This window comes from Harpia harpyja, chromosome 13, assembly GCF_026419915.1.
Source record: "Harpia harpyja isolate bHarHar1 chromosome 13, bHarHar1 primary haplotype, whole genome shotgun sequence".
In the NCBI taxonomy this organism is placed as follows: Eukaryota; Metazoa; Chordata; class Aves; order Accipitriformes; family Accipitridae; genus Harpia; species Harpia harpyja.
In genome coordinates, this window is record NC_068952.1 from 33,920,998 (window position 1) to 33,947,799 (window position 26,802).

Genomic DNA, 26,802 nt, shown 5'->3' on the forward strand with positions numbered 1-26,802 from the left:
CTTTGCATTAAGCCAGCAGGCAACAGCAGCTCTGCAGCCAGCTGAGTTCTGTCACACCATGTGTAACTTGGTGTTCAGTTTTTCCAATGTAGATCACCAGATCATAAAGACCAGAACCAAAAGAGACTTTTGGGGTTCATTTTGTCAACACCTAGGGCAGGTACAACTGAGGCATAAGTTTCTCTTGATTAATATTTATTGAACATGTTTTAAAAAACAACTCTAATGATGGAGATTCTGCAGCTCCCCATGGCATTTTATTCCAGTGCTTCCCTAGACTTCTGTTGAATTAAAATCTCTTGCCCCTGCTTCCACCTCAGTTTTATTTTTGTAATATAAATAAGCTTCATTCTTTCAATCATTATTCATAAATCATGTCTTTAGATTATTTCTTTTACTGTCCTTTGGGTGATTAGAAAACTGCGTTCAGTTTAGCCTGTTGCTTTATAGTTAAAGTTTTTTTCAGTGTGAGGTGAGGTTCTTCTGTTTTGGGTCAGCCGAAGATGTTTTTCTGCAATTAAAGAATTTGATCATCGTGTCTGAGGATTTTTGTAGATGATGTCATGCAAATTCAGATTATTGCTAACCATTTTAACACAAAAAACCTAAAATAAATAAAGGCGACATAAGGCTAAGAAAAAGGCCAATTGTTCACTCTCATTTCTGCTACACGTCCTAGGAGTACAGTGAAAAGTGTTAGCTCTAAAATGCGATGGAGGTTTGTATATATTGAATGCTGTATTAGAAATTAATATTAAAAAAGATAAACAGGAGATAGGACATAACAATCAGTCTTGCTAACTGTTTTAGAAAAAGTATAGCCCCATAAGCAGAAATACGTGGATAATTTTTACACCTACATTGACACATTGGACCGCCTCTTTGCCTTATTTTCTAATGTAGGCAGTTTGTTTATGGATATGGTTTTAAAGTAACAAGTATGATGCTGTCTTGAACCATTCGGAGAGTAGAGTGCACCTTCCCTATACAGACCTCGAACAGTCGGGATTGTATTCATGAATCTCCTTACAAGATGTGTGTCCCTACACCACCCCCTTACCTTCTTGCACGCACTTTCAGCAATATACTTAGCAGTATTCAGGGTGGATTGTGGAGCCACAGTCTGGTACTTTTATCCACCCTCTAGCTCTGTAGGATTTTGGTTCTCATAGGTCCACATAATAGCTATGAATCTGCCTGCACAGCAACTAGCTGGATGGTGTTTCCAGTGCAAGGTTTCCCTTTCACAGCATGCCAGCATTAGAGAGGCCCCATTATATACCTGTTTTGTGGTCCTCTATTTAGGCACTAGTGATGCAAAGAGCTGTGTGCCAAGCTTCTATACCAGGATGGATTATAGCATTTTAGACTGAAAGTATTTTGGTCAAACAAACTCCTGTTAGATGAAAATCAGCATAGGGATAGCTTCTGATAAGCTTTGGTTTGGGCAGGAAGGTTGTTCTGTTTTGTAACAATATATCTTCTTGTTTCTTCAGCAAACAGCAGTGACAGTGAGGAACTATCTGCTGGTGAAAGTGTGTCCAAGTCTCAGTCAGCAAAATCGGTTTCTACTGGCATGAAATCTCACCAAACCAAATCACCCGCAAGAACACAGTCTCCAGGAAAATGCGGGAAAAATGGAGAGAAAGAGTCTGATCTCAAAGAACAGAATAATCGTTTACCCAAAGTTTACAAATGGAGTTTTCAAATGTGTAAGTATTTTCTTCAAAACACGCCTAGTGTGGTCTTGCAGTATAGTATAAGAAGGCTTTTTGATTTTTGTGTGTTTTGGTTTTTTTCCCTAAAATTATTCCATCTTCAGTTTGCTTAATTTTGTGATAAATCCTGATTTAAAAAATAAATCTTTTTTGTTGTTGTTGGGTTTTGGGGTTTTTTTTTGCAATTGCAGTGCAGGAAACTGCCTGTATCGCACTCTTTTAATACTGTTTTTAGATTTGACTCCTGCGCTGACTTGTTCTTACTGTCCTGTGCAGACCTGTCATTCTGGCATGAATGTTACCCACTATATGTGCTTCTTGTGTTGACATTTTCTTGCTGTTTTACTCCTCGTTCTCTAGTTATTGTTCAGACACATGTTTGATTTGTAGCTTTTTCCCCTTCCATTTTGCCTTAGTGAACCAGGACATGTTTACTATTTCTAGTAATACGAACTTCCAGTGTGTTTGTGTCAGTCAGCTACAGGTACACGTATAGCTAGGGGTGAGCAGTATTGAAAGGCTCATACATTTGCCTATCTGAAAAACAGTTCAGTAGCTTATTAATGCCTTGATATTAATGTGACGACTTAATTGCCTCCGTGTGTGTGCTGTTGCAGCATTATTTGCAGTGGGGAGAAAAGAGAAGTAAGATAAAATATTAGGTGATTCAAGCCTTCTTCCTTAATACAACAATAAGTAAACAATTGAAAATAATTATTTAAAAACAAAAGCTTGTTATTTTTAGCCCTCTCTCTTACAGCGTCTGGGTATTTAATTGTATAGTCAGCAACAAATTGTTGTCCCTAGTACTGACCATGGGTGTATAGCATTGCATGAGTTGCTTTCTCTTTGCTTTTAAAGGTCAAATTGAAACTGTGTAGTGTGACTGATTTAAATTACTTCTTAAAGTAATCCATAGTATCTCATTCAGTATTCACAGATTACCTTAGTGTATGTCAAGTTTCTGAAGTTCTCAGAGCATTATGCTCTGTGTTTTTCTGTGCTCTGTCCCAGGCTGCGTGAAGGCTGCTGTTCCTCACATAAAGTGGGAACACGGAAGAGCTGGCACAGCATGCTGTCCAGACACGTGCGCTGAATTCTTATTTTAATTTTATTTTAATTTTATTTTAATTTTATTTTATTTTATTTTGCCAGCAGTGTTCTTTCATGCCCAGGGAATTTTCCACTTAGCCAGCTGTTTCTGCAGTGAGAGAATCTGACCCTGCATTTTTTTCTCTCCAGCCCTGAATCTCGGTGTTACTCTACTTTAAAAGTATTTTTCTCCTAGTACTTCTTCACAGTCAGGTTACATTCTGCTGCTCTTCAGGACTGTGTAATGTAATAGGTGTTTGTCATTTACGGGCCTACTGAGGTTCACCGGCCTACTGAGATTCATGGGGCAGATTTCCTGTGCAACGCATTTAAAGAGCTTTTGCTCCCTTCTTTCTTTCTACCTTGGCTACGTTACTGCTAAATTTGCTTGGCAGGAGTTGGACTTTGGAGTGCTATTTAACATGTTTCCTGCTGTTGCAGAGGTCTAAGACTTGCAAGGTTTCTGAGCTTTCCTCATCTTCCCACAGCCTAATATAGTTGTGGCTTTTGGTCCTTGGTGCTACCTTCATTATAGGTTGAGGTGCATTCTGCGCCCCACGGTAGTTTAAATGATTCTTAAATGTCTTTGAATGGAGCGTCTCCAGTGTGACTTACCTGTGGTTGAAAGGGACTGAACAGAGATTGTTCCTCCTGCCTGTGCCCCCTCAGAGCTGTGTGCCATGCTGTGGAGAGCTCCCAGCTGGAGACAGCTAGAGGGGTAGCTCCTGTGCCAGCTATGTCCATTGACATCCCTGTGTGGGATGCCAGCGAGGAGGTCCTGTATAGTTATACCTTATGGCCCATGTGCTGTGAACTCGATTAGAACCACCCTGCAACTATTCAGATTTGTGTTGTAACCTGCTGCTTTGGTAACAACCAAGACAAGTTGGGCAAGACTGACCTTCTTAGTGTATTAGGCCAAACTGAGCTCTAGCAAGGACTCAAAACAACAGGCTCAAAGCTAGTTTTGACTCCTATGTTTTTACCAGTTGTCTTTTTTTTTTTTGTTTTTTTTCTTCCTTCCTATGTGGAGGGGAATGCATGCATTTTCTTTCTCTCCCACTTCCTTAAAAAAAAAGTGTATCTATTTATTTTAAAAAATAATAAAAAATGAACAAAGTTTGTGATAGCAACAGCAGCTGCTGTTTATTGCATTTCTTGGCTTTGCTGTCTGCTACCTCCAAGCACATCACTAAGATTTGAGTACTTCCCACTTCACTGAAATTCATACAGTTTTGGAAATGCTGCAATACAATAACTAACAGAGATTGTTTAACTTGCAGCTGACTTGGAAAATTTGACTAGTGCCGAGCGCATAACAGTTCTCCAAGAAAAATTGCAGGAAATCAGGAAGCATTACCTGTCCTTGAAATCTGAGGTGGCTTCCATTGACCGAAGAAGAAAGCGCTTAAAGAAAAAAGAGCGGGAAAGTAAGTGCTGGGAACTAAATTATGCTTTGAGGGGGCTAAACTGCATGTCATGTTATTAAGGGGTTAAAAGGAATTGGATGATTTTTAGGGAGTTGTGTGCTATTAGGAGTGTGGGTTTGCTTTTTTAAAAACACTGTATACAGTTATTTTATGACCTTTAGAAGGTACAGTTCAGATATCCAGTGACTATATAAGGGGAAAAACATTAAAAAGGCATGCAATCTGTTTAATTCTGTTTAGGCAGAAGTACTTTATACAGGAGAAAATGTACAGAAAAATAAACTAAGCAGTGAACAAAGTATCTAAGGTTATTAATAACTTGGAACTTTTCTTCAAGTTACACAATAATTCGCTTGTGTGTCTAGTTAATACTTTCTCCTTAGAATAAGTGATTTATTTTATGAGTTTAAGGGAGACCATCAGTTAAATCTGTTATTTCCTTGAAGCTGCTTTACCTGTTGCTCTAGGGAATGTTCTAGTGTGCCTGTTTCTAGCAGCATTAAAAGGATTATTTTCTCCATCTTGTTTATGTGCACATTTAAGAGTTCACTGAGTATAAGAAGAAAGACTGAAATGCCAGGTGTAGCAAGATTTTGTGGCTGCAACCATCACACAGGGACTGCAGTTGCTTCTTGCCTGCCGGAGCAGGGTGTATGTGCAGATTCAGTGCTGGGACAAGGCCCTACCTGTGCTGACTCCCACAGGAAAGAAAGGGAACAGTTGACTGTGCTTGCGGGTCAGGAATGAACTCTGCCATCCTCCAGCTGGGCCCTTGATCTGGGTGGCCAATGAACCAGGGCTGCAAGGGGCAATGCCATGCTGTCCTGCACAGGGCCGAAGCTGTCTCTCAGTATTTCCCACAAAAACCAGGGAATAGAGGCTTTTTTCTTTTTAATTACTGGGCATTGGTTGCTGGAGTCAGTATATACCAGTGCTTGTTGTTGAATGGGAAATGTTTTTATTGCTTAATTTATAAATTTTTATAACCTGTGTTCTCCTCTTCCTGTGCAGGTGCTGCTACTACATCATCTTCCTCCTCATCACCTTCCTCTAGTTCCATTACGGCTGCAGTTATGTTAACTTTAGCAGAACCATCTATGTCAAGTTCATCACAGAATGGAATGTCAGTTGAGTGCAGGTGACAGCAGGACTTGCCAAAGCACTTTGCACTTAATGGCTGCTGAGGGCCACTCTTTTTTGTTTTTGTTTTTGTGGTTTTTTTTTTTTATACTGCACAGTGGCACAAAATTCAGACAAGCACTATTTTGTATTTAAAGTTGTTTCTTGACAAGCTAACTTTGCACTTAAGTGCACTTTTATGAAGAAAAAGTACAACAAACTGCTTTTCCTCAAGCAATAATTGTTTCCAACTTGTCTGGGAATTGTAAGTCTAGTGACTCAAAGGCCTTCCACTGTGGCAAATGGAGGCTGTTCACTGCCTGTAGAGACAGTACAATAAGCATATAGTTGTTGGGTTGATCTAAATAAATGTGGTAAGGCTTACTGTATTCCCTGGTATTTTGTTAAAGCTGGAACATTTGATATTTTTCCATTTATTTATGACAAATACTGAACCTATTTTCATTTGTACAAGCTAATTGTTTTTTAACTGCTAAGTCACCTTATAGTGGCTTTAATTGTATACGTCAAGCACATGTATTCAATTCAAAACCTGCAGTTAGTAGGATGTTTGACATCAGTCCTGATAACCAAATACGAGGATTCCTTTAAAAAAAAACAAAAAAAAGACTGACTAATGTTTACAGGTTTGAATTAGGCTTAAATAGGTTACTCTGGGTTTTAAGAACCCATTAATTGGAATGAAACTACTGTACTTTGCCATTTTTCTATAAAACAGTATTTTTTTTTTTAATTTTGATAAAATACATTATGAAAAAGAAAGAAAATGGCTAACAAACTGTATTAAATCTTAATGTATAAAGATTGTATTTAGCCAGTTTAAAGTGTATATTTATTCATAATGGATTATAACAGTTATATTTTTGTGTTTTCTTGTAAATGTTTCTTTTCCCTTAAAGCAACAAATATTTCATTTGTAATGCTTATTTTATTACGAGCTTCAAGGAGAGGACTTCAAGACGGAGTAAGGTGTGAGGTTATAATTTGTGGTTGCTGATATGAACACTGCCACAAAAGGGTAGTTGTTTTTAAAATAAATAGCAAGCTGAGTGGTAGACATTTAATTTTTTAAATGCCTTGTACAAATTCCAAAACCAACTTCAAACTGTTTTCACTTGTATTGATTTTATGTTGTATGGATCCCAAGCTCTCTCCTGTTAATTATATACCTTTGTAAGACATTTGTATATTGCGGAAGTGTTCATTCAAGCTATTTAATACCTGGCACTGTTAATACACAGTACTTTATTGTACAGGTTGTTTTACTGTTTTAATTGTAGTTCTGTGTACTTCTTTTGCCTGGGGAAATAGGGGCTGGCATGTTTTTCTTTGTTTTCTGGCAATACAACATGTAAGAATTCAAAGCATTTTGTTTGTAGATGCTAGAGTGTCAGAATCCTTTACATTTGACTTTTCTAAGAAAAGCATTTTCAGTCTTCGTAGTGTGTGCTTAAGGTTAACTGATTTTATTGAAAATGGTTTCAAAGTATTCAGAATTGTACAGGACTGTAAAAATTTGTTGACAAACATTGAAGGAAAAGCTTATAGAAAAAAGCTATAAAATATATATTAGGTTCTGCAGAAAATGGAGAATTATGTAATATATTGTACAAATGTAAGCAAAGGCCTCTGAAATAAAATGCCATAGTTTGTGAATCCCTGATTCTGTTTCTAACAGTTTAATTAAGCAACTGTAATGTGTTCATTAAAATGTCATCAAGCTGCAGAATCAGTGTAGAGATCAGATCTTCGATATGGTGTAATAGGCATATGAAAGATAAACTAGACCAGGTACATTGGCCTAATTTTCCTCTTGGTGATTAATTGAAATTCATCCTCTTTTTCAGTGGAATGGGAAAGCGTGGCCCATTGACATCGTTAAGGCAGCGCCGCTTGAAAAAAAGATGAATGTTGATTCATGTTAGTTCAGATAGTTTGAAAACAAAAGCAAGCTCCCGAAGATATTTGCTGACTTCTAATACCGACTGCCTCAAGTTCAGATTCCGTGGAAGTGAAACTGGAATAAAACTTTTAGTGTTATCTGCTTACCTCATGTCTGGCTGTAGTTCAGTTGACCAAAATACTGTTACACCTGCAAAATGATAGATTACTGATGAGACTGATAAATAACAAACGACAATAAGCTTTGGAAACATTGACCGTGTTAATAATTACCAGTGATCTGAGACTGACGGGAGGAATTTTAATAATTTCAGTGGGGCTACTCAGAGGCTATTTATATATGTTTAAGTTTAGCAGAAACAGAGTCATAATGTTCAGTTCTGCCTTTCAGTCTCAGAAGGCGTAACTGGTATTGATTTACCTGGCAGCTACATCTGAGCAAGCAAGAGCAAACTCAGCTGTCCACTCGCTACTAGTTCTTGATCAGCTCTCAGTTTTAGAGCCAGCATTTTTGCTTTGATGTGACAGTTGTCCGCTCTCGTGTTCTGCGAGAGGATTTGTTTGTTTATTTGTTTAAAACAGGGATCACTAGTCACTTCCCCACTCCCAAATTGAGTTTTTGCATAAATGGGATTTTTGCTGTTCTTTAATACAGGGATTATTTAATTTTTGTTGTACTTCTCATGCGGTTTAATGACTAGTCAAGAATCTGTTCTGGATGTTTTGTGTTGCACCTCTTCTGTGAAGTGTGTCTGCAAATGGTACTCTCCAGCTTCATGTTACTTGTGTCCCAGTGGTTACAGAGGAAGGTGCCTTTGGCAAACTGTTAGCCAGGCAATTTGGTCCCATGTTCCAGCAAGTCAAATCTGAGCTGCTTTTCAGGTTACATACTGTAATGCAGCTTTAAATGTGGCCATGCTCCCTGCTTGGCATGCATGCCGTGCTTACGGCCGAGAAGGTTTCCCACTTGCAGGGATTGCTGGGCTGTGCCCATGCCCTTGAGTCCCTGCTCGGACCATGACCCGAAAGGCAAAGTGAGACAAACTACCCCTCCTTCATCCTTTACACCTTGGCTGAGCGACAGCATCAGTTTTGCATGTCTCATGTTTGATCGTGTTGGGAATAGCTGAGAGCGTAGACTATCCACATGTGCTGAGAGAAAGCATGCCTTGCTTGAAGGCTGTCTGCATTGCTCCCGACTCCCTTTGTTTACAGTCTCCACCAATGCTTGTACGTACTTGTTACTGTGTAGTTTCCATCATGCGGTGAAATTTTCCTGTCGCCGCAGGGCTCAAACTCACTTTCTGGCAGGGTTCCTGGAGGCTGCATGCCTTTTGTCGAGCTTCAGCAATTACAAATCTCTGCAATCAGCCAGCTTGGAACACTTGACCGATGTAATTTTGCTGTATTTTGATGGTGCAGCCTGTTCTGCCCCACCTGTGTCATCTACAAAACCGCTCTATTGTGTGAAGGTAGGTTGGAAAAGCCCATACAAGTAGTGCAGCAGCCACCTGCCAGTTTTTAAGAATTTGTGTGTTCTCTTGGGCTGACCCCATCAATGAGGGTCCCTGCCTTTCCCAGCATCCAGAAGGCCAGACACGAGATGCCTGGTGCACATGTCAAGACTTAATGCTTTACTTTTATTCCATAGTTGGATTACTTGTTTTGCCTTCAGTTGGACATTGGTGCCAACAAAACTGCTGATGCTGGCAGCTCAGAAAATGCGTAAAATGTTACAACAGAAGAGCTGTTCGTATTTGCTTCAGCCTTTAAGTGCCTGGTAATTTTCTATGCCTTTCCAATTATCACATCATCTAGCATTTAAAATTACATTCAGGAGAGGCAGGTCTAAAAGGAGATCCCAGTTAGGTGCCTAATTTCAGAGAGTTAGTTAACAGATCAAACTTCCTTATGCATCACCTGCACTGTGTCCTGGGATGGAAAACAGTCTGTTTGAGAATTAACCTAACAAAAAAGGGTCTTTTCCAGTTGGATCAGTTATCCAGTCCTATCCCTGTAGCTGCAGCAGCAGGCTGATCCAGAGCACTTGCCTCTGTACTGTCTACAGAGCAAAGGTGGGGGGGAGGAGGTATGACTGGTTCCTCCTTTTCCTGTCCCCCAGGCTACGGTCCTCGAGTCCCCCCACAAGTACTGGGTTTCAGGGATTTTTTTCATCAGGAAAATCCTTACATGCTTTAAAAGCTGGCTGTGGAGCCCAGGGATGGATGAAGCAATCCAGAAGGAAACTGAGCACCCAGGTGATGCTTTGGGATGATCTCTCTGGTGGTGTAATAACTTCTTAAGACTGTAATAACCCCATTTTGTTTGTAGTGTGTACCAAGTCTATCTCGGACCAACAAGTCGCAGAAACCGTTGTGTTTTGGTTGCTTTTCACACCCCTCCCCCCTTTCCCTTTTCTAATCCTTTCCCAGGTTTGTCTTGAGGTGAGCTGCTCTAAAAGGGGCTGCACGAGCACCAGAAGGATGCTTTCTGCCTAGAAATGTAAGTGTGAAGTCACCCACCCTGGCGATTGTGCACCGTAAGGGAACGGTTTGAGCAGGCCCTTTGCCGCACGCTGTCCTTCAGTCTGGCAGCGAGGCAGCCGCTGCAGGCCAAACTTCTTGACCGTTTCCATTTCATCTGCCCTCGAGGACGGTGAGAACATCTTGCACAGACTTTAATGGGGGTTTGTGTGGCTGTTTTTTCTGTTCTTCTTTTTGGTTTTGTGTTGTTTTTTCTAAACTTCATCCTGGATGTGGGCTGGACAGCAGTCCTGAAGACAGACAAAAGAGAAAGGATGCTCTAAGAAGTGCTTCTGCAGCAGCCTGGGCCAAAGAAAGTTACGCTTTCTGTAGGCAACAGCACCGGTGGTTTTTAACCTCTTGTAGCACTCCCAACCACCGAGGCCATTTTAAGTAGAAACGGCTTGCGACGACAGAAGGGAGGTCATCACCGCGTAATCCCCGTCTCCCTCCTCAGCTGGAACCGAGCGCAGCAGCCTGGGAGCCGAGGGTCTCGGAAAACAAATGACGTATCACGCGTCAAAAAAACCCCAACAAACCAAAGAGCGCGCACCGACCCTCGCTGCGGTCTTGCGTTCCCGCACTGCCGCCGCGCCCCCCACGCGAGGCCGGGCGCTGCCCCGCGAGGCCGTGCCTGGCAGAAGCTCACGCCCCGGGGCCGGGCCGGGCCGGCGCGCGGCGGCAGAGGCAGGGGGAGGCGGACGAGCTGCCTCCCCGCGCGGCGCCCGGCCCCGCGCCGCCCGTGTGTCGTCCGTCCGTCCGTCCGTCCCGTCCCCGTCCCCCCCCAACGGAGCGCTACGAGGGCGACCCCGGCGACCCGACCCCGTCCCGCAGCACCGCCTCCCCCCCTCCCCCTCCCTCCTCCGCGGGGCCGCCCCGCTCCGGTCCCGCGCGCCGGAAGTGACGCGCCGCGAGCCCGTTCCCCCCCCCCCCCCTCACTCGGCGATCGGGGATGGGCGCCCGCCGGCGGGGCGCGGAGCCGCAGGACGCACCGGCGGCGGCGGGAAGGGCGCGCGATGAAGCCCCCCCCCGTCCTCCCCGCCCGCGGGGGCGAGGCGGGGTCCGGCGGGGGGCGCAGGCGGAGGAGTACGTGGTGGGGCAGGTGGCCGACAGCCTCTGCGCGGGGAGGGCCGCCGCCGCCGCCGCCGCCCCCCCCGCGCCGCTCGCCCGCCTCTTCAGCGCCGCCGCCCCGCCGGTGCTGGTGGCCGTGACGGGGGTGAGCGGCGGGGCTGGGCGGGGGGGGGGGTGGGTTGTGCTGTCGCCGGGTGTGATCCCCTCAGGGCTGGAAACGCCGGGGGCGGGGGGGCAGCGGGGTGGGCGCACCGGTGAGCGGGCAGGTCTGGAGTTTTGTTTTTCAAGTTAATTTGTGTTTGGTTTTTTTTTTTTTTAAAGGAAAATAAGAAAAGAAGGCGTACGGAAGAAGCGGAGGAAGTGTCGGAAGACCAGAACTCATCTGTCACACGAGAACCCCCTATAAAAGCAAAGAAAGCCAGAAAAAAGGAGCTTTCAAAGGCAGAGAAAAAATTGGCAAGCAGGTGAGTAGGTGACACCTTTTTATAGTAAGATTCAAAAAACCAACATCTAGATTAATCATAAGATTACGAGCTTAGTGAAACAATAAAGTTCTATTCTACTATTTGTCGTGAACCTCGCATTTAAGGAGATTATTTTTAAGAACATTGTGAAAGTTTCCTGCAGTTTTCTCCAGAAGGTAGTAAATACTTCCAACTTCTTGAAGTTTTAGGTCTGTGAAGTGCAAATCCCCTGTTAGAGAGCTAGCAGGCCTGGAGGTTGTAGATAGAGGCAAAAAGTTCTCTCTGGCGCGGAGTGATGCTTTCTAACCACAGTTGGCTTTACCCGGCAGACCTGCCGTGGAAGGAGCAGAGGCGGTTTCAGCAGCAGCAAGGTACCGGGCAGAGTTAGATGTCAGTATCACGCTTGCCCTCCGCCGTGACACAGAACTGCTCGGTTGCACTGTCCGTTCTCGCAAATGCTCGGGGTTCAACTGAGGCGCGCGCGCTGTCAGCGCAGGCGGGAAGCTAGTCTCTGTACAGTGAAGTTTGTTTGAGCGTAGCCCAAGGCTAACGCCTTGTCCTCCCTCTGGCACTGTGTGGTGAAACTTGTTTGCTGTTCTGGTGTCGGTGGCCTTCCAGAGGCTTCTTCAGATCTGCTTGTTGTGCATCCTGTTATGGCAGGTTTGGATAGGTAGAGATTTATTTGTGCACGGATGGATCCCAAAGGATTGTTTGTCCTGAGTGTCCTGGATACTGGGAAGAACTAAATCTCCCCTTAGTTCTAGCGTGCAAAGATTTTGTGGGGTTTTTTTTCTTTCCTTTCAATTTTAGAGGCTATCAAATTATTTAATTCTGAATTCTTTGTTTATTAGCACTACTAAATAGCAAATGCAATGTCCTGGGGACAGCAAGTCTGTGTTACGGAATGGTCAGATATGTTTGTTTAATGCATAATAAGCAAAATAACATTTGAAACTTTATGTTGAACATAATTTAAAATGTAAGTTAGATATTTATCTTGGAGGCTTCAATTCTTTGACCTCAAAAACTCTGTTTTTTTCCCTGTCAACCATAATTTGCTTATCTTTTTCTGACAAGAGAGAGCGCTTTGGAGCAGGCGGATGAAGACGAGGAGCAAAAGCTGCTTCAAAACAAAGCAAAACAAAAAAAAAGGGCTTCTCATGCCATCACCAAAAGCGTTGTTAATTCAGATACAGGCACTACTGTGAAACAACAAAAGGAAAAAAAGGTGACTGATGAAATGGTGAACAGAAGAACAGTGTTTGTTGGAAACTTGCCTGTCAACTGTACTGTGCAGGTATGTGACTGGATTCTGTCAGCTAAAGGAATGAAAAGAATTACAACAGTCTGTAGTTTGAGGGGATGTTTATAGCTGAGAAGTCATACATAGTTGTGACTAAAATGGCTTTTTGGGAAAGTAGGAGATAATGCTTGTTACCGGAAAACCTTAGAGGCAATCTCTTTTGTTTTAGCGCAGTTAGGCTTTTTACAGCAGTGGATGCAGTTGCTCTTTCTTTGGTAGAATTGGTTAGTTTCTTTATCAGTGAAAAATGACTTAATAAATGAGAACTACAATTACAAAGTTAGTCTGCTTCTGATTTCGAATGCAAATAATACTTCAGATTGTTGCATAAAATATGTTAGATTTATACTTTCTCCCATAGTAAGGGGTACAAATTCAGTTTTGGCAATCTGTAGAATAAGAAGCTGCCGCAAGAAACATAGAAACAGTTACAAATTACTTGCGTATTTTTAGTAGCCCTTTAACGGACCTTGTGTAAGTAGAATGAAAATAGCGTAAAAACAATCTTACTAATAAATATTCAACAATAATTCTTACTACCAGGATGCAAAAATGTATTGAATATTTGTAATATTTTCTGTTTAGGCACTGAAGTCTCTTTTTAAAGAGTATGGACAAATAAAATCCATTCGATTCCGGTCTTTGGTACGTTATTTCCTCTAATGCTATATGACAAAATTATTTTTTGATCTTAAAGGGTAGTATTCATAAGGCTTGTATCTTCATTAGTTCAGAAGCGGGTTTGGGTGTGTATTTTTTGCCATTAGAAGAAGCCTTGGAGATCTTGCCACAGAGGCACTGCAGATGCATCTTTCCTTTCATCACGTTTTACTCTTCCTGTAGCAGCAGTTGATAGTATGAGAGCTGTATTTTCTCTGGAAGAAGAATGCCTTTATTATTGCTCGTTTAGCTAAGGTATTACTTACCTCTTTTTAAATTATAGTAGCAAAGACCTGTTGATTGTAAATCAGCATACTCTGTAAAATAGTTGAAGGTAACAGTCTGGGAACTCAAGAAAGGTAACAGATGAAGTCAAAGCAAACTATCTCATTCTGAGGTCTTTCTAGACCATCTCTAGGAATAGCCACTTCCTTCATTTGCTCACTGTACTGGCTACATTGCTTTGGGTGGGAATGGTACCTGTTTAAATTCCTCTTTGTCTTCAAGAACAAATATTTGAGATAAATTGACACTAGGCCTGCTTAACTAAAGCTCTTTTTATCTTAAAGGTTCCAGCAGAAGATACCTTATCCAAAAAGTTAGCAGCAATAAAGTAGGTTCCTCTTGTGAATTTCATCTTTATTTTTCAAGGCAAAAATAATTTTTAAGTGTTGATTGTTACATGTTTGGGTATATTAATTTTTTTTGTTTTGTGTTTCTTTGACTTTTGTAATTACCTTCATGTATATGTAAGTTTTCTTGACAAGCGAAAAAGAATTATGTGCCTGGTATACTAGTACCAGTACTAGTTATCTTAGGTTGCATTTCTTCTATTTTAGGAAGGAGGAAGATGCTAATGGTCTTTAACTTCTTTGGATATATTTATGAGCTGAGGAGGCTTGATCAGGGTGCAGATACAGGCTGTATAAGAAGTACAGTGAGACTCCCTTGGATGTCAGGGGCTGGCTTGACCTTTAAGAGAAAGGAAGTTGTTACTGTGCACAAAACCAGAGGAGGCATAAATGTGTCTTAACAAGAAGTGCTTGTGCACTGCACACCATCAGAATTATTTAAACAATATGTGTCTTTTTCATGTTCTAGGCATAAGGTGCACCCTAATGCGAAGTTCGTTAATGCTTATGTTGTATTTAAGGAAGAATGTGATGCCATTAAGGCTCTAAATGAGTAAGTCTCAGTTTTGTTCCTCATTCCGTGTTGAAGGGGTAGATTTACAGATAAATTTAAACTACTTCCTCTCTTTTGCTTGAATCAGAAGAAAATGTTTTTTCAAACTTAAAGTAAATTTGCTTTTGGAATAGTGCTATGCAGTGACATTGTAAACTAACTAACGCTTACCCATTTCATTTTTAAAACTTTTTGCTTTTGGCTACAAAAGAAATGGAACAGAAATTGCTAGTGGATTTCACATCAGAGTTGACATTGCATCAAAAACCAATTCGGTAAGTAAGATGCGTGACTAGAAAACCTGTTTTCTGGGGTTTTTTTTTTTTGGGGGGGGGGGGGGGGGGGTTCTGTAACAAATAACTTACTGTCTTGTACCTCTTGTTTTCTTTAGCATGACAATAAACGATCCGTTTTCTTGGGAAATCTCTCATATGGTAAGTCTGAAATGGATTGTTATGCATCATTACTTAACATTTATGGAATATGATGACGTTAGGGTTTTTTTATTTATTGATATTTAGGGTAGCACGTTTAGGTAGCTAAATATCTTGCTGAAATTAACTTTTTAAACAGCAGTTTTATTTTTTAACTGAAACACCTAAGGGGGTTGTAAATTTCTGTCAAGTTCTGCAGGTCGTTTTCTTTATTGTAGCTAGAACTGCAAGCACTTTCAGTTCTTGTTGTCGCTTGACGTTTTTTAAATAAATATGACTAAACTGCATAGGCCATAACTTTCTGAACTGTTAAATGTGTACTGGTGCCTGTTTGTGAACAACTTCCAAGTGATAACACAGTGATGGCTTCTCATTTTGATGCTGTCTGTGAGCCACAGAGTGAGTGACTCTCTCCAGGCAGCTATTGGCAATCGGTTGTTACCCATGTGGAGGTGCTTACTGTATAGTTGAGGTCAGTGCTTGATGAATATTCAGCAGCTTCTGAGTAGACTGGAGAGTAGATGAAGGGATCGCCATCTGGTGTGGTCCGTATGAGGGTATTAATGGAGTTGGGATGCTTGGGACGAGCATCTTACTTGGGGGTGGTGTGGATGCCTGAGTATACAGGCTGAAGGCATGCCCTGTGCCTACGGCCTGACGCAGAGCCAGTATCATGTACTGCTGACGGTAACGCTGAAACAAACAGGCTTTAGACTTCAGCCTAAAACTTGACCTGCCTGATAATCTGGATAGGTGATAAACCTGATTGTGGTGCCTGTTGTGTAGAGCTTGTGTCAGTACTGTATGTTCCTTTGTGAGTCCTGCAGAAAAAACAGTCTGGATGTTTGCAGTGCTCTGAAAATGTTGTCAGCAGCTCAAACCTTTCTCAGCACATCTAAGTCCTATTGCTGTAATTAAACCTGTACTATTAAATTCAGCCCCTCCCCTTAGCAGAGATACGATTATATCAGTGTAAAGGGATTTACTGTATTATGAAGCGTACCTATACAGAAAAGAGAATAACTTGTATTTTTGTATTGGTACATCACACTTGTCTGTTCACAAAGGCCTGAGACTGAGAAAGCCTCACAGATGTGGCCATTATCAAAATAATCATATAGCAACTGTGGCTGGAAACTGTAAACCCCTTCTCCCCCATTCAGCTAAAATTCACGGCTCAGTCAATGAGCGTTGGACCCCAAGAACTGCCTGGTCAAGCTCATTACCGTCAGCATTAATTCTTAGAAAGAGATTCTGGCATAAGGAGGAGCTACAAAAATGTAGCACGAACCTTAATGTCCACTATGTTCAAAGCACAAATGAAATTACTTCAAAAACTTATTTTGGTCTTTGCCTTTGTTCTTTGTGATTTATGTTGTGTTCTTCAAAGTTAGTGAATCAGTAACTGTCGAAGTAAATAGCCCTTTATAAAGTCTGCATTGTTAACTGGCTGGAATTTTTCTGAACCACTGATATTTGTGTACCTATACATATTTATGTATTAATGTATATTTTTAAATATATATGTTTGTGTACCTGAACTGGTAGATATAAAATACTTGGATTTGGGCCAGGCTTCTAAAGCTGTGTGTCGTGACTGAAGAGGCATCTGTTTCTTTGTGCTTGCCTGCAGACATCAGTGACGATGCTGTGCGAGAACACTTTTCTGTCTGCGGAGGTGTAGTAGCAGTGCGAATTGTGAGAGACAGAAAGACCAGCTTGGGTAAAGGCTTTGGCTACGTTCTCTTTGAGGTACGTATGAATGGCGTGCTTCAGGACACTGGGAATTCTTCAAAATCTGAATAGGGATTTGCCTTTATAGCCTTTTAAATTTTTTTTTTTTTTAGTCACTTTTGGGGATTTGCATATGACATTAAATGGTAGCATTGTTGTGTGTGCTAAAAGCAGCTTGGAAGACCAGTTCTGTGGAAGCAGATACAAAGCAAGCTATTTTAGGTTGTGTACAAAGAAAAGTTGTGAAATGTTGGGGTGAAAGAAATGAACTTTAAGGGAAAGGCTTAAAGGAAGGACAGATGAGTTCGCTTGGAATAACTACAATGTTCTCCCATTTCTTATGTGTCAAAATATGAGTGGAATTATTCCCTGCAGCCAGTTTGCTTACTGCTGCTCTCTGGGTTTCAGTACAGCTTGCTTTCTCATGCCAGTCTCCCAGCCTCGTCTTCCTTAGTTTATTTCCTGCAGCCCAATACCTTTTTGTCCCCAGTTTCTCCTTCACCTCTCTGCCTCTGTCTTTAACGTCTCACATAAGCTGTTTTGTAGCCCATTTTCAAGTATCTGTGCCTCGGTGCATGGGCTACATGGGTGTGCTGGTGTTTCTGAGGAGAGCAGAGCAGTTGTATCACTTGATAAATAGAGCAGTTTGCACGCTCTTTTTTGTAAAATCTTGCTTACAACAATTAAAGGCGACTGTTTATTTGAAAGCAGTTGATTGGAAGTGACGCTGCTTTTAAACGGAATGTCTGTTCTTGTAGAATACGGATGCTGTACATCTTGCTCTGAAACTCAACGAGACTGTTCTGATGGGAAGAAAGATACGAGTGAAGCGCTGTGGAGAGAAGTGGAAAGCACCACAGAAAAGTGCAGATCAGTCTCGTGCTCCTAAGGACAGAGTCGATAAAACATTAAAAAACAGGAGGTGCTCTAATGATTCATTTGTTGGTGAAAAAGCAGTCCCGTTAAAGAAGAGCACTAAACCGAAAAGACTAAGAACTCTTCCTAGGAATAAAGCTGGGAAGAACAAACAATTTTCTGATAAAAAATCAAATGTATAAAAGCGTTCAGTATTGTTATAAAGATCGATGTATACAAGAGCGTTCTGTCATAAATCCTGTTTGCTAATACAGCTGTAGTCGTTCTTAGTATTCGCTCTGGGGTTTCTGGCTTCTCCTGGAAGGCAGCGGGAGGAGTATTGTGGCCGTAGCCCGGTCGTGGTGATGTCCCGTTACGGCCCAGTCCCAGGGATCCCTCTCCCGCCGAGGTCCTGCTGCTGCGGGGGTCACCCCAAGTCTTCCTTCTGGAGTCGTGTGGAATTACTCAAAACGACTACCGAAAAGGTGGCTGGTGCGCAGACCGAGTCTGTGGCGAGACGCAAACCGTTACCTAGGTGCTTTTTTGGTTCGTTTTTGCGGTGTTCTGTTTTTCTTCTTTTTTAATTTGGTCTTTCGGGCCTGAGGGCTGAGGCCGGCCTGTCCCCACCTCGCAGCAGGCGGGTCTCTCCCGGCCGGCGGCGGAGCGGGTGGTTTGGCCCCCACCGCGCTCCTTGGGGGGGTACGTGTGTCGTGTCGTGTCGTAGCCCCACGACGCCCCTTTTCGGGGCGCGCCCCCCCCCCAGCAGAACCCGAGGGCTGAAGTAAGGCAGCGGTCCCGCCCGCGCATGCGCCGCGGCGGCGGCCGGCCTCCCCGCAGGCACTAGGAGAGGCGCCCTCTGCCGCCGCTGGCTGATGACGTCAGCGGAAGCCGAGCGGGGTCCTTTCTGGCCGCCCGCTCGCCCCAAGGTGCCTGCGGAGCTCGGCGCCGGCCGTGCGGCGGGAGGGCGGGAGGGGGCGGCGGGAGCTTCCCCTCGGCGCCGGGCACCATGATGGTGGGCAAGACCAGCGCCATCGCGGCGGGCCTTTGCGGGGCCCTTTTCATCGGTTACTGCATCTACTTCGACCGCAAGAGACGGAGCGACCCGAATTTCAAGAACCGGCTGCGGGAGCGTGAGTGTCCGGGCGGCCGCCGCCGCCGCCGGCTCCCGCGCGCGCCCCCGCCTTCCAACGGCCGCCGCCTCCCCTCCCCCTCACCGGGGGGGGGCGGCACGTGGCGCCTCCGCAGCGCCCTCCTGCTCCGGGGCCGGCCGCCGCCGCCTTCCCCGCTCTGTCACCGTCCCCGTGTCCCGTCCCGGTCCCCCGCCCCCAGCCCCGTCGGGGAGCGGCCTTCTGCCTCCGCTTCAGCCCGCCGTGCCGCCGTTACCGGGCGGGAAGGACGGCAGAGGGGAGCGGGAGGCTGCGGCAGGGCCGGGGGCCGGCGGGCGGCCTTCGCCCAGGGGCGGTCGCGGGAGTCGGGCCCCGAGCCCCCGCTGGTTGTTGCCCCCCGGCGTCCCGTCACCTGAACCAGGGGACGGGTCTCCTCGTCGAAGCCTGTTTTCTGCCATTTCTGTAGTTATTGGGTAACTTGTGGGTTCTGCGCCAGAAGCTGGGCTTGGAAACAGTTCACCTCTTTTTTTTTTTTTTTTTTTTTGTATTGAAATCTTCTTATCCCACACGCTCAGCCGTGCTGTTCTCACCGCTGCATGTGCGTGGTGACGTTTATTTTTTTGCTCTTGGAAGACGACCGACCGGGTAAAACGATGCGATGATCTCTTACACTGGAGTTGTTGCCGTGGTGAGGCAAGAGCCCCTGTCAGCCTTCAGGTTTTCCATCTGCTGCATTCTTAACCCTCCTGGCAGCTCTGTTATTAGCTTCCAGGATAAGCACGAATGCCAGAGAAAACTGTTGATTAATCCAAAATGTGGAGCTCTTCTCCTGTGGCTCTTCATTATTTCACATCTTCAACATTTATTTAAATAAGTTTTAGTAATTAGCGAAGGTTTTTAAGTGCAGCTGTAAGCATCAGTACACAAATTCCTCCAAGGTACTCAAATGAATCATGAGAGATCAGCTGATACTTGTGCTGGGTTGCTTCCATCATGGGAATATGTATAGTATGCCTTTGATAACTAATCCGAAGATAAGAAGTTACCATTAAGGTAAACTTTCCCAGCAAGTAAACGTAACGTGATCAGCAGCTTCACGGACGGAAGAGTCAATAACTAGATGGGCTAAAAATGAATATTTACCTGATAACATTTAAAAGTGACTTAAACGCTTTGATTCTGTTGTAATGGATTGAATTTGTTGAGTGACCAGTGTCGACGCTTAACAGCGTATTAATTCCACTTTCTGTAAGCTCTTCCACAGCAAATTACATCTTTCGAATACTTCATCTTCAGGCCCTTGCTCACGTATGTAGGATCTCAGACGCGTACTTCTTGTGTGTGTCTTCCAAGTACTTTTTGCCCTGCAGTGAAAGTCATTCATTGGGAATTTTTAGTATAGGAAACTGGTATGTGCTTGTCTTGCACAAGCAAACTTGATTTTTGGCAGTATAATCAGCCGTGTTCTTTTTATGATGTTAAATATGTAGTAGAGAAAATAGTGGATTACATAACATTTTTGCAGAAGCACTGAAAATTATTTTTGCATCCCATTGCTTTCATGATTTGAGTTTCTGTCCAGTAATGTTCTGAATAAACCTTAGACTTGCTCTGATTAAGAATTAAGGCTTTCCTTAAAGTGGAAAAAATCCATTGTGGTTTGATAGGAGATGGCTGTTGTCATTTGGAGGACATCACCGTATGACTTGCGATCCTTGGACGTGACATGCTGGGCTGCTTTTAGTTGCAAGGCTTTAGATAATACTAAGGAATTTGTTTTAATTTTTATTTTTTAGTACTGTAACCGATTCTTTAGTACAGATGCTTCTGTAGTAGTGCCAGTGATCTGATTATTATGGTGTTTCTACTGTTGGATAGTAAGGCTTGGGCTGTAAAATATTTGACCAAAAAAAGGTCCAATGCAGCAGCCAGTTGCAGATCTTTAGATGAAGATATACTGTTAGTCAGGTAATAGTAGGGGTATTTGATGAAAAACTTGTAGAAACCACCTTCACAGCAGATCTTTTCCCCTGACGTTCTTAGGATAAGGTTGTTTTTCAGCCTCTATGTTGCAATGTCACCAAAATTTGGGAAGGACGGGAGATCCAACATGTCAGTGGATTGCCTGTCATACTTGGTCAAGCACATGCTGGCAAATGAAGAACCTGGTTGAGTTTTTTTGCTGTCCCCGTTACATTGTACATCTCTTTGGGCTGTGTTAGGACCAATTTACCTTGCAAAGGCCCATCATAAAAATGAGGTGGCCAGATTCAGGTTTCAGGAAAAAAAAAATTGTCATTTCCTGGGAGGCTCGAAGAACTGCTGGACTTTGGTATTCCAGATGCCCTGGTCTTATTTATTTAGCAGGTTTTGTGGGGGTTTTTTTTAGCTTTTCGTGTTGTTAGTTAGGGGTCATGTCCATATTTAATCTCGGGACCAAAAGGTAGCAAAGCTGTAAATATCTGGAGCTGCTTAGCTTCCACAGCTATATTTTAAGATAAGATTTTAGATGTGTTTACTATTCATGTTCTTGAATGTATAAACCAGAACTGTTGCGTCTGCAAGTATAGACACTGATCTCTTCATTCAGAGACAGCCAGAATTTCTTGACCATGCTGAACTTTGCCTCAGAGCACCTTCTGCCTGGACAGCTGAGTGAGAGGAGAGCAGAAGGCAGACTTCACGGATGGGAGCTGAAGATGCAATCGGCTTTTTGGTCATTCTGCTCCTTTGTGGGACTGGTTGTGAAGCTGCTGGGGCAACTTGGGGATTTTTGCAACCTGTGCCAGCATGCCAGGTTATCCTTTGGTTCACGTTTGAAACTTACTCCCCGCGTACAAGAGCTGTGCCTGAAGGACCTGCAAGTCACGTGCGGTTTGAGAGCCGCAGTCCAGCTTTGTTTTGGATGGATGCACATGCATTTCTGTGTTAATTAAGAATCTTTCTATGAAAGATTATTGCCCTTCCCCTTTTTTATATGTGATAAAGTCTTTAGAAAGGAGGGAAGTTTTTCATTTTCTTGGAGGTTCCTGAGGGAAAACAAAACATTTTTGGGTTTGTTTTTTAGGTTTTGGTTGGTTCCCCCACCCCACCCCGCAAAGCCATTGCTTTTTGCTTGTCGTATTACAAATATAACTTTTGGCTGTGGTTGCAAAGATATTTTAAAACTAGTGTTGCCAACCAGTATGGGAAGAATTCCTAAATTTCCTTTAGAGCTATTTGGTTTTTGTACTAGTTTTAGCTAGTAGACTTTTAAAGAGATCTGTAAAAATGTATGAAGAAGAGGAAGAAAAATTACATGGTAATCGGACTTGAAAGATTCTGTAGATCAGTGTTCAGTTTTAAAATCTTGGTGATTCTTCACATTCCTTTACTATTTTTAGGTTAAAGTACACGATTTCATATGGTGTGATCAGTGGTCAAAAGCTTTTATTAAGTAGTTAGAGTTAGCAGCATGTCTTTTTCTCTTTATCTCTGAATGCTTAACCTGGTGAGTGATACGTGTTGTAGTATTTTAAAAGATGTCATAGTCACACCAAGAAAACACAATTTTCTCCTGAAAACGATGTACAAATGTTAAGCTATTACTCTTTGTACTGTTCATTGATGCTTTCACTGAATGCACTACAGTTGCTACATGGCTTGTTTTGACAGTGAAACATTTCAGATACTACTTTTTTTTTTACCGTTTTTTATTTAATCTTTAAGGTTTTATGTATTAGCAAAACTGGTTTGCATAGTAATGCAGTTTAAAGTTTTGTGCAAATTAATGCTTCATAAAACTTGGAGTGAGCTAATTGAAGGCACCAACTTTGAAGAGATAAATTCTTCTTTAATATTGAAAACAACCATAATGATAAAATTATAGTATGCTACGGTTCTATATGACACATTTTTCTGTATATGATGCTGTAAAATAACGTACACAGGTCAATAAGTTGTAGAAATTCAGGTGCTAAGGGTTATTAAGGTATCGTAGAAAGTAAAAGGGTGAACCGTGTAGTTAGAATGTGAACTCCCTTTATATAAAGAACACTCGATCTTGTCCGTAGATTGCACATGTTACATTATCACTACTAGGAAACAGTGTTACTGAATGTCTTCATCATGTGGACAACTGCAGATTTTTAACTTGTTGCCATTAAAACTTGTAAAATTGTCTCAAAAGAAAAATCAGGACTGTGTGACAGTTGTTCTTTGTCAACACAGATGTTCACCAAGCAGACACGGAGGACAAATAGTAAGAGTACAGTTGTTTAACCATAGGCTGTTTTTGAAAGTTACATTGGTGTAACTATTTCAGTTGATGAACTGATGACTTACAAAAACAATTATTCTAAGGAAATAACTAGTATTACTATAATTATTCTTTCTTGTATGAATAGCTGCTACTATAAAATATCTTTATACCTGCCTAATTGTGTTAAAAGCAAGCTGTATGTCACCTTGATTGCACTAGTTTTGCTGGAACAGTGCAACATTATGCCCTTAGGTTGGGCAATTAAATCTGTAAATGTTTGTTTGCTTTGCTCAGGTTTCAGAAATGTATGCTTTAGTATTGCTCTTGCTGTGGGATGATGAGGTACTGCCACCCATTTAACTAGTTCCCAAGTCTTTGCTATAAAGCAGCTGAGAAAGTACACTTACATACTGTGAGCTGCTAAAGTTCCTGTTGGTGGTGCACCATTATAGTTCAAAATTAGATAGCCTTGACTTGGTAGGCTGTTCTTCTGTGGCTAATCATTGTTAGAAATCCTGTAGAGAAATCCTGTATTATTACTCTTAATTCTCTTTCGTTCTTCATGCCTGTAGCGCATGAGGTATGCTCTGCTGCAGGCCCTGCACGGTTGGTGTTTACCATAGCCTGCAGGAGAATTGCCGTTTTGAGTTGGTATGCTACTGCCAGCCCTCATTAGGCCTCCGAATTATACTCTCTTGCAGAGAGTGGGTTGCAGTCTTGTGTTCAGTTTTCAGTATTTGGAATATATTCCCAGGGTCTTATTTTGAAAATAACTTTGATTTATTCACTATAATCTGAAGGCAAATTAAAAATGTAAGATGTTTTTATCCTTACAGGAAGGAAGAAACAGAAGCTTGCCAAAGAGAGAGCAGGGCTTTCCAAGGTAATACAGCGTTCAATAATGCAGTGCTATTTTGAAAGATGTTTCATTTGTATTATTTCTAAGATTTGTTTAAAGATCTGTTTTGATTCCAGCATTACAAACACTTCTGCAGATATGCAGTCTTTATTTTTTTTACTGCTCACAAATAACCATATGAAATGGTTGTTCCTTTTTTGTGTCAGATAGAGGCCTTGTACTAGAAAGTACAACATTTACTGTGTGATTTGATGGTGTTTTCCTCTTTACAGTATGTGCAAGGACTTTTCAGACTTAAAAATCATTGATGGGATACAGCTATAACTGAACCTGATATTTTTTCGCTAGAAGTATTTGATTTCTCTTTCCTTATCACCAATGGATCCTGGAAGAAAAAATAGATTTATCTTCACCAATTTTAAGAAATATAGTTGTGATAAACATAACACACCTTAGAATTTATATTTGCTACAAAATTGTGTACTTAATAAACTGAGTAGAGGTATTTCAGGCTCTGTCTCTACAGGTTTGTGATGCAATGATATGAGACCTGAGTCTGATTTTCAAAAACATTCTATGTACATTTAACTTAGTGGTGACACTTCTAATTTTTTTTGCCAGTTTCAGTGTAATAGTATGGTTGTGTGCGTGTTTGATTTCAGTTGAGAATGTTTTCTGCTAACTTGTTTATTAACTGATGTTTAAGGGCCAACTTCAGTTTTACTCTGTGTGTTATAGTTGCCTGATCTGAAAGATGCTGAAGCAGTTCAGAAGTTTTTTCTTGAGGAGATTCAGCTTGGCGAGGAACTACTAGCTCAAGGTAATAGCATAAATTTTTTTGAAGGGTAAGTTGTAAAATAATTTTTCTTTACCTTTGCTAGAAGATGATTTTTATATACTAAGATCTTCTGGGGAGTCAAATTCACCTGGGAAAATCTGTTTACTTGTTTCTAACCTCCTGTGTTCAGAAGATCCAGCAAGGGAGGAGGGAAGAAAAGTGTGGACTGAGTCTCAGGAATTTAATCCACTGTTGATGGATGTTTTATGTAAATACTTTACAGTGTGGAAGAAGGTTGATTTCAAAACATTATGATTTGTCATACAGGTGAATATGAGAAAGGTGTTGATCACTTGACCAATGCCATTGCTGTGTGTGGACAGCCGCAGCAGCTACTACAAGTTCTACAGCAGACTCTTCCACCACCAGTGTTTCAAATGCTTCTAACTAAGCTCCCTACAATAAGCCAGGTATGTGAAACATTCCCTGTTGTTTTGGGTTGAAAATAATTGAACTATTTCTCTTATCCGCTACATTGGTCTTGAGTACTGTTTTTTGTAATAAGTATTTTGTATGTTTGGTTTGATTAAAAGAAGCTTTTTTTCACCTGAAACATTAAGAGGTATATATGAAAAACACCATGTAGCATTAATAGCAAACAGGGTGAAACAGAAATACAAAACTTCTCTCATGCGTAGGGTATGCTAAGCTCTTCTAAAGTAGAGAAGTCTGACCGCAGGTCTGATACTATAACCGGATCCACTGTTTCCCAAATACAAGTTGGGGGATCAGAAAAGCAGTAACTGTCTTGCACTGGGTCTTGAGGGGGTTTTTTTGGTGTGGTTTGTTTTTTTTTTTTAATTATATATCTACAAGTGTCTGTAAGTGCTATAAAAGTCCATTAGAATTAATCTGTTGCCTTTGCTAGCCTGTTGCTTCTGGGCCAGCTATAAACACAAATTGTTAACTAGCACCAGAACACATGACAGTTTTGGAAGATTGGGGGTTTCCCTGATGATAAAAGTGTTCGTAGCTCTGTGTATAAAATGCTCTCCCTTTTTAGCCTGAGTACTGTGCAGGGAATGTTGGTAATATGCTAGCAGGTGAGTCTATTGTGAAATAAATGTTTTATGTTCTTGGAAGTGCAAGGGTGCTGCCTAATGGTGTTACCTCACATAAAGCAGAGACTCAGTGCTGTGCATCAGTCAGCTCTGTTTACAGCTCAGGCCTGGTTACATTTCGGTTTAAGGTCGATATAGTTAGTAAAAACACTGAAAGGTGTCAGGTACACAAGATGTAAACGTTTGGGGAAACAATGGAGCAAAAATGTTTCCTTAGAGAACAGTGCCAAAACCACACACAGAGGTAATAGCTTGAGGCTGATAGGATATTATTTATCTGACTTCGGCTTTATTAGGTGTTGCACAGTACGTAATTTCTGCAGAACTCACTTCAAAAACTTATGTCAAATAGATTACTGTTTTTAACAATCAGTTTGCTCAGTAATTACACTGCTTAATGTTCAGTGTAAAATTACATTGCTTGATAATCAGTTGCCTACTGTCAATTTTATGTAATTGTGAATGAGTTTTTCTCCTTCTTACAGAGAATTGTAAGTGCACAGTGCTTGGCTGAAGATGATGTTGAATGAGGTCACACCACAACAGGGGGAAAAAAATGTTTTCTTACCCCAGAAGATGAGCATCACTAGGGGGATAAAGGGGCAAACATAGTAGTTAATGGACTGTGTACCACATCGGGTTCTACCAGAGTTAAAATTAACTTTGTGTAGGTGGGTTTCGCAGGATTTTATTTATTATCCCAGTGAAAAGTGTATTTTGATAAGAATTCATTTTATAAATACACTGTGTTGAGTTATCAAAGTATCACTAACTTCATTATTATTAAAATATGCAGTTGTAATGTTGTACATATAAAGACATAAAACTACGACCTATTAAAAACCCAATGCTCATTTTTGAAAAAACAAAGTTATGGCAATAAAGATTTATCTGCACTTGTGTGTCCCTATAGTACTACTTTAAATTTCAGAACATTTGGGTGTCAGAGCAAATGATCTAAAAATGACTTAACATTAAAATTTATTTTTAGCGTTACGGCGGGGAATGGTAATAGATGACTGGCTGCAGAAAGAATGACAACTCCATTTCTGTCAGGAACAATAACATCCAAAGTGATGCAAGTCAAAACTGTATCTGGCAAACATGAAAGCTCTGTTAATGCAGGTGTCTGAAATAAAGCTGTTAGGAATAGAACCTGGGGCAGATTGTAAGAGCATGAAGGTTGTT

General features: G+C 41.9%; 3 protein-coding genes and 1 non-coding gene across 5 annotated transcripts in view; all 4 read left to right on the forward strand.

Annotated features, from left to right (window-relative positions):
- ARID4B (AT-rich interaction domain 4B) overlaps positions 1-7,036 on the forward strand; it is a 93,957-nt gene extending 86,921 nt beyond the window's left edge. For both annotated transcript variants that reach the window (XM_052805359.1, XM_052805360.1), the window contains 3 exons: positions 1,497-1,712; positions 4,094-4,240; positions 5,252-7,036. In XM_052805359.1, the coding sequence (XP_052661319.1) occupies positions 1,497-1,712; positions 4,094-4,240; positions 5,252-5,382 (494 nt within the window). In that variant the 3' untranslated portion in view covers positions 5,383-7,036. The remainder of the gene's footprint in view (positions 1-1,496; positions 1,713-4,093; positions 4,241-5,251) is intronic.
- A 3,700-nt stretch (positions 7,037-10,736) lies between these two features.
- RBM34 (RNA binding motif protein 34) lies at positions 10,737-17,782 on the forward strand. The gene is made up of 10 exons (XM_052806695.1): positions 10,737-11,020; positions 11,197-11,339; positions 12,417-12,636; positions 13,228-13,287; positions 13,872-13,915; positions 14,404-14,487; positions 14,699-14,762; positions 14,879-14,921; positions 16,555-16,673; positions 17,414-17,782. Exons 1-10 carry the CDS (start codon positions 10,757-10,759, stop codon positions 17,711-17,713), a joined length of 1,341 nt encoding a protein of 446 aa, XP_052662655.1. The 5' UTR covers positions 10,737-10,756; the 3' UTR covers positions 17,714-17,782.
- Positions 17,783-18,407: 625 nt separating this feature from the next.
- On the forward strand, positions 18,408-26,510 carry TOMM20 (translocase of outer mitochondrial membrane 20). Its single transcript, XM_052806696.1, has 5 exons — positions 18,408-18,640; positions 23,693-23,739; positions 24,454-24,535; positions 24,821-24,963; positions 26,100-26,510. Exons 1-5 carry the CDS (start codon positions 18,517-18,519, stop codon positions 26,142-26,144), a joined length of 441 nt encoding a protein of 146 aa, XP_052662656.1. The 5' UTR covers positions 18,408-18,516; the 3' UTR covers positions 26,145-26,510.
- Positions 19,346-19,480, forward strand: LOC128150582 (small nucleolar RNA SNORA14). Its single transcript, XR_008238108.1, has one exon. It is a non-coding gene; the product is annotated as a small nucleolar RNA SNORA14 (small nucleolar RNA).
- Positions 26,511-26,802: the final 292 nt, after the last annotated feature.

Excerpts from the sequence above, each read along its gene's own strand:
- RBM34 (XM_052806695.1), top strand. The coding sequence starts at position 10,757 with ATGGGCGCCCGCCGGCGGGGCGCGGAGCCGCAGGACGCACCGGCGGCG. Across the intron at positions 11,021-11,196 it reads TGCTGGTGGCCGTGACGGGG|GAAAATAAGAAAAGAAGGCG; the intron begins GTGAGCGGCGGG and ends TTTTTTTTAAAG. Across the intron at positions 14,922-16,554 it reads CTTGGGAAATCTCTCATATG|ACATCAGTGACGATGCTGTG; the intron begins GTAAGTCTGAAA and ends GCTTGCCTGCAG.
- TOMM20 (XM_052806696.1), top strand. The coding sequence starts at position 18,517 with ATGATGGTGGGCAAGACCAGCGCCATCGCGGCGGGCCTTTGCGGGGCC. Across the intron at positions 18,641-23,692 it reads CAAGAACCGGCTGCGGGAGC|GAAGGAAGAAACAGAAGCTT; the intron begins GTGAGTGTCCGG and ends TTATCCTTACAG. Across the intron at positions 24,964-26,099 it reads AGCTCCCTACAATAAGCCAG|AGAATTGTAAGTGCACAGTG; the intron begins GTATGTGAAACA and ends TCCTTCTTACAG.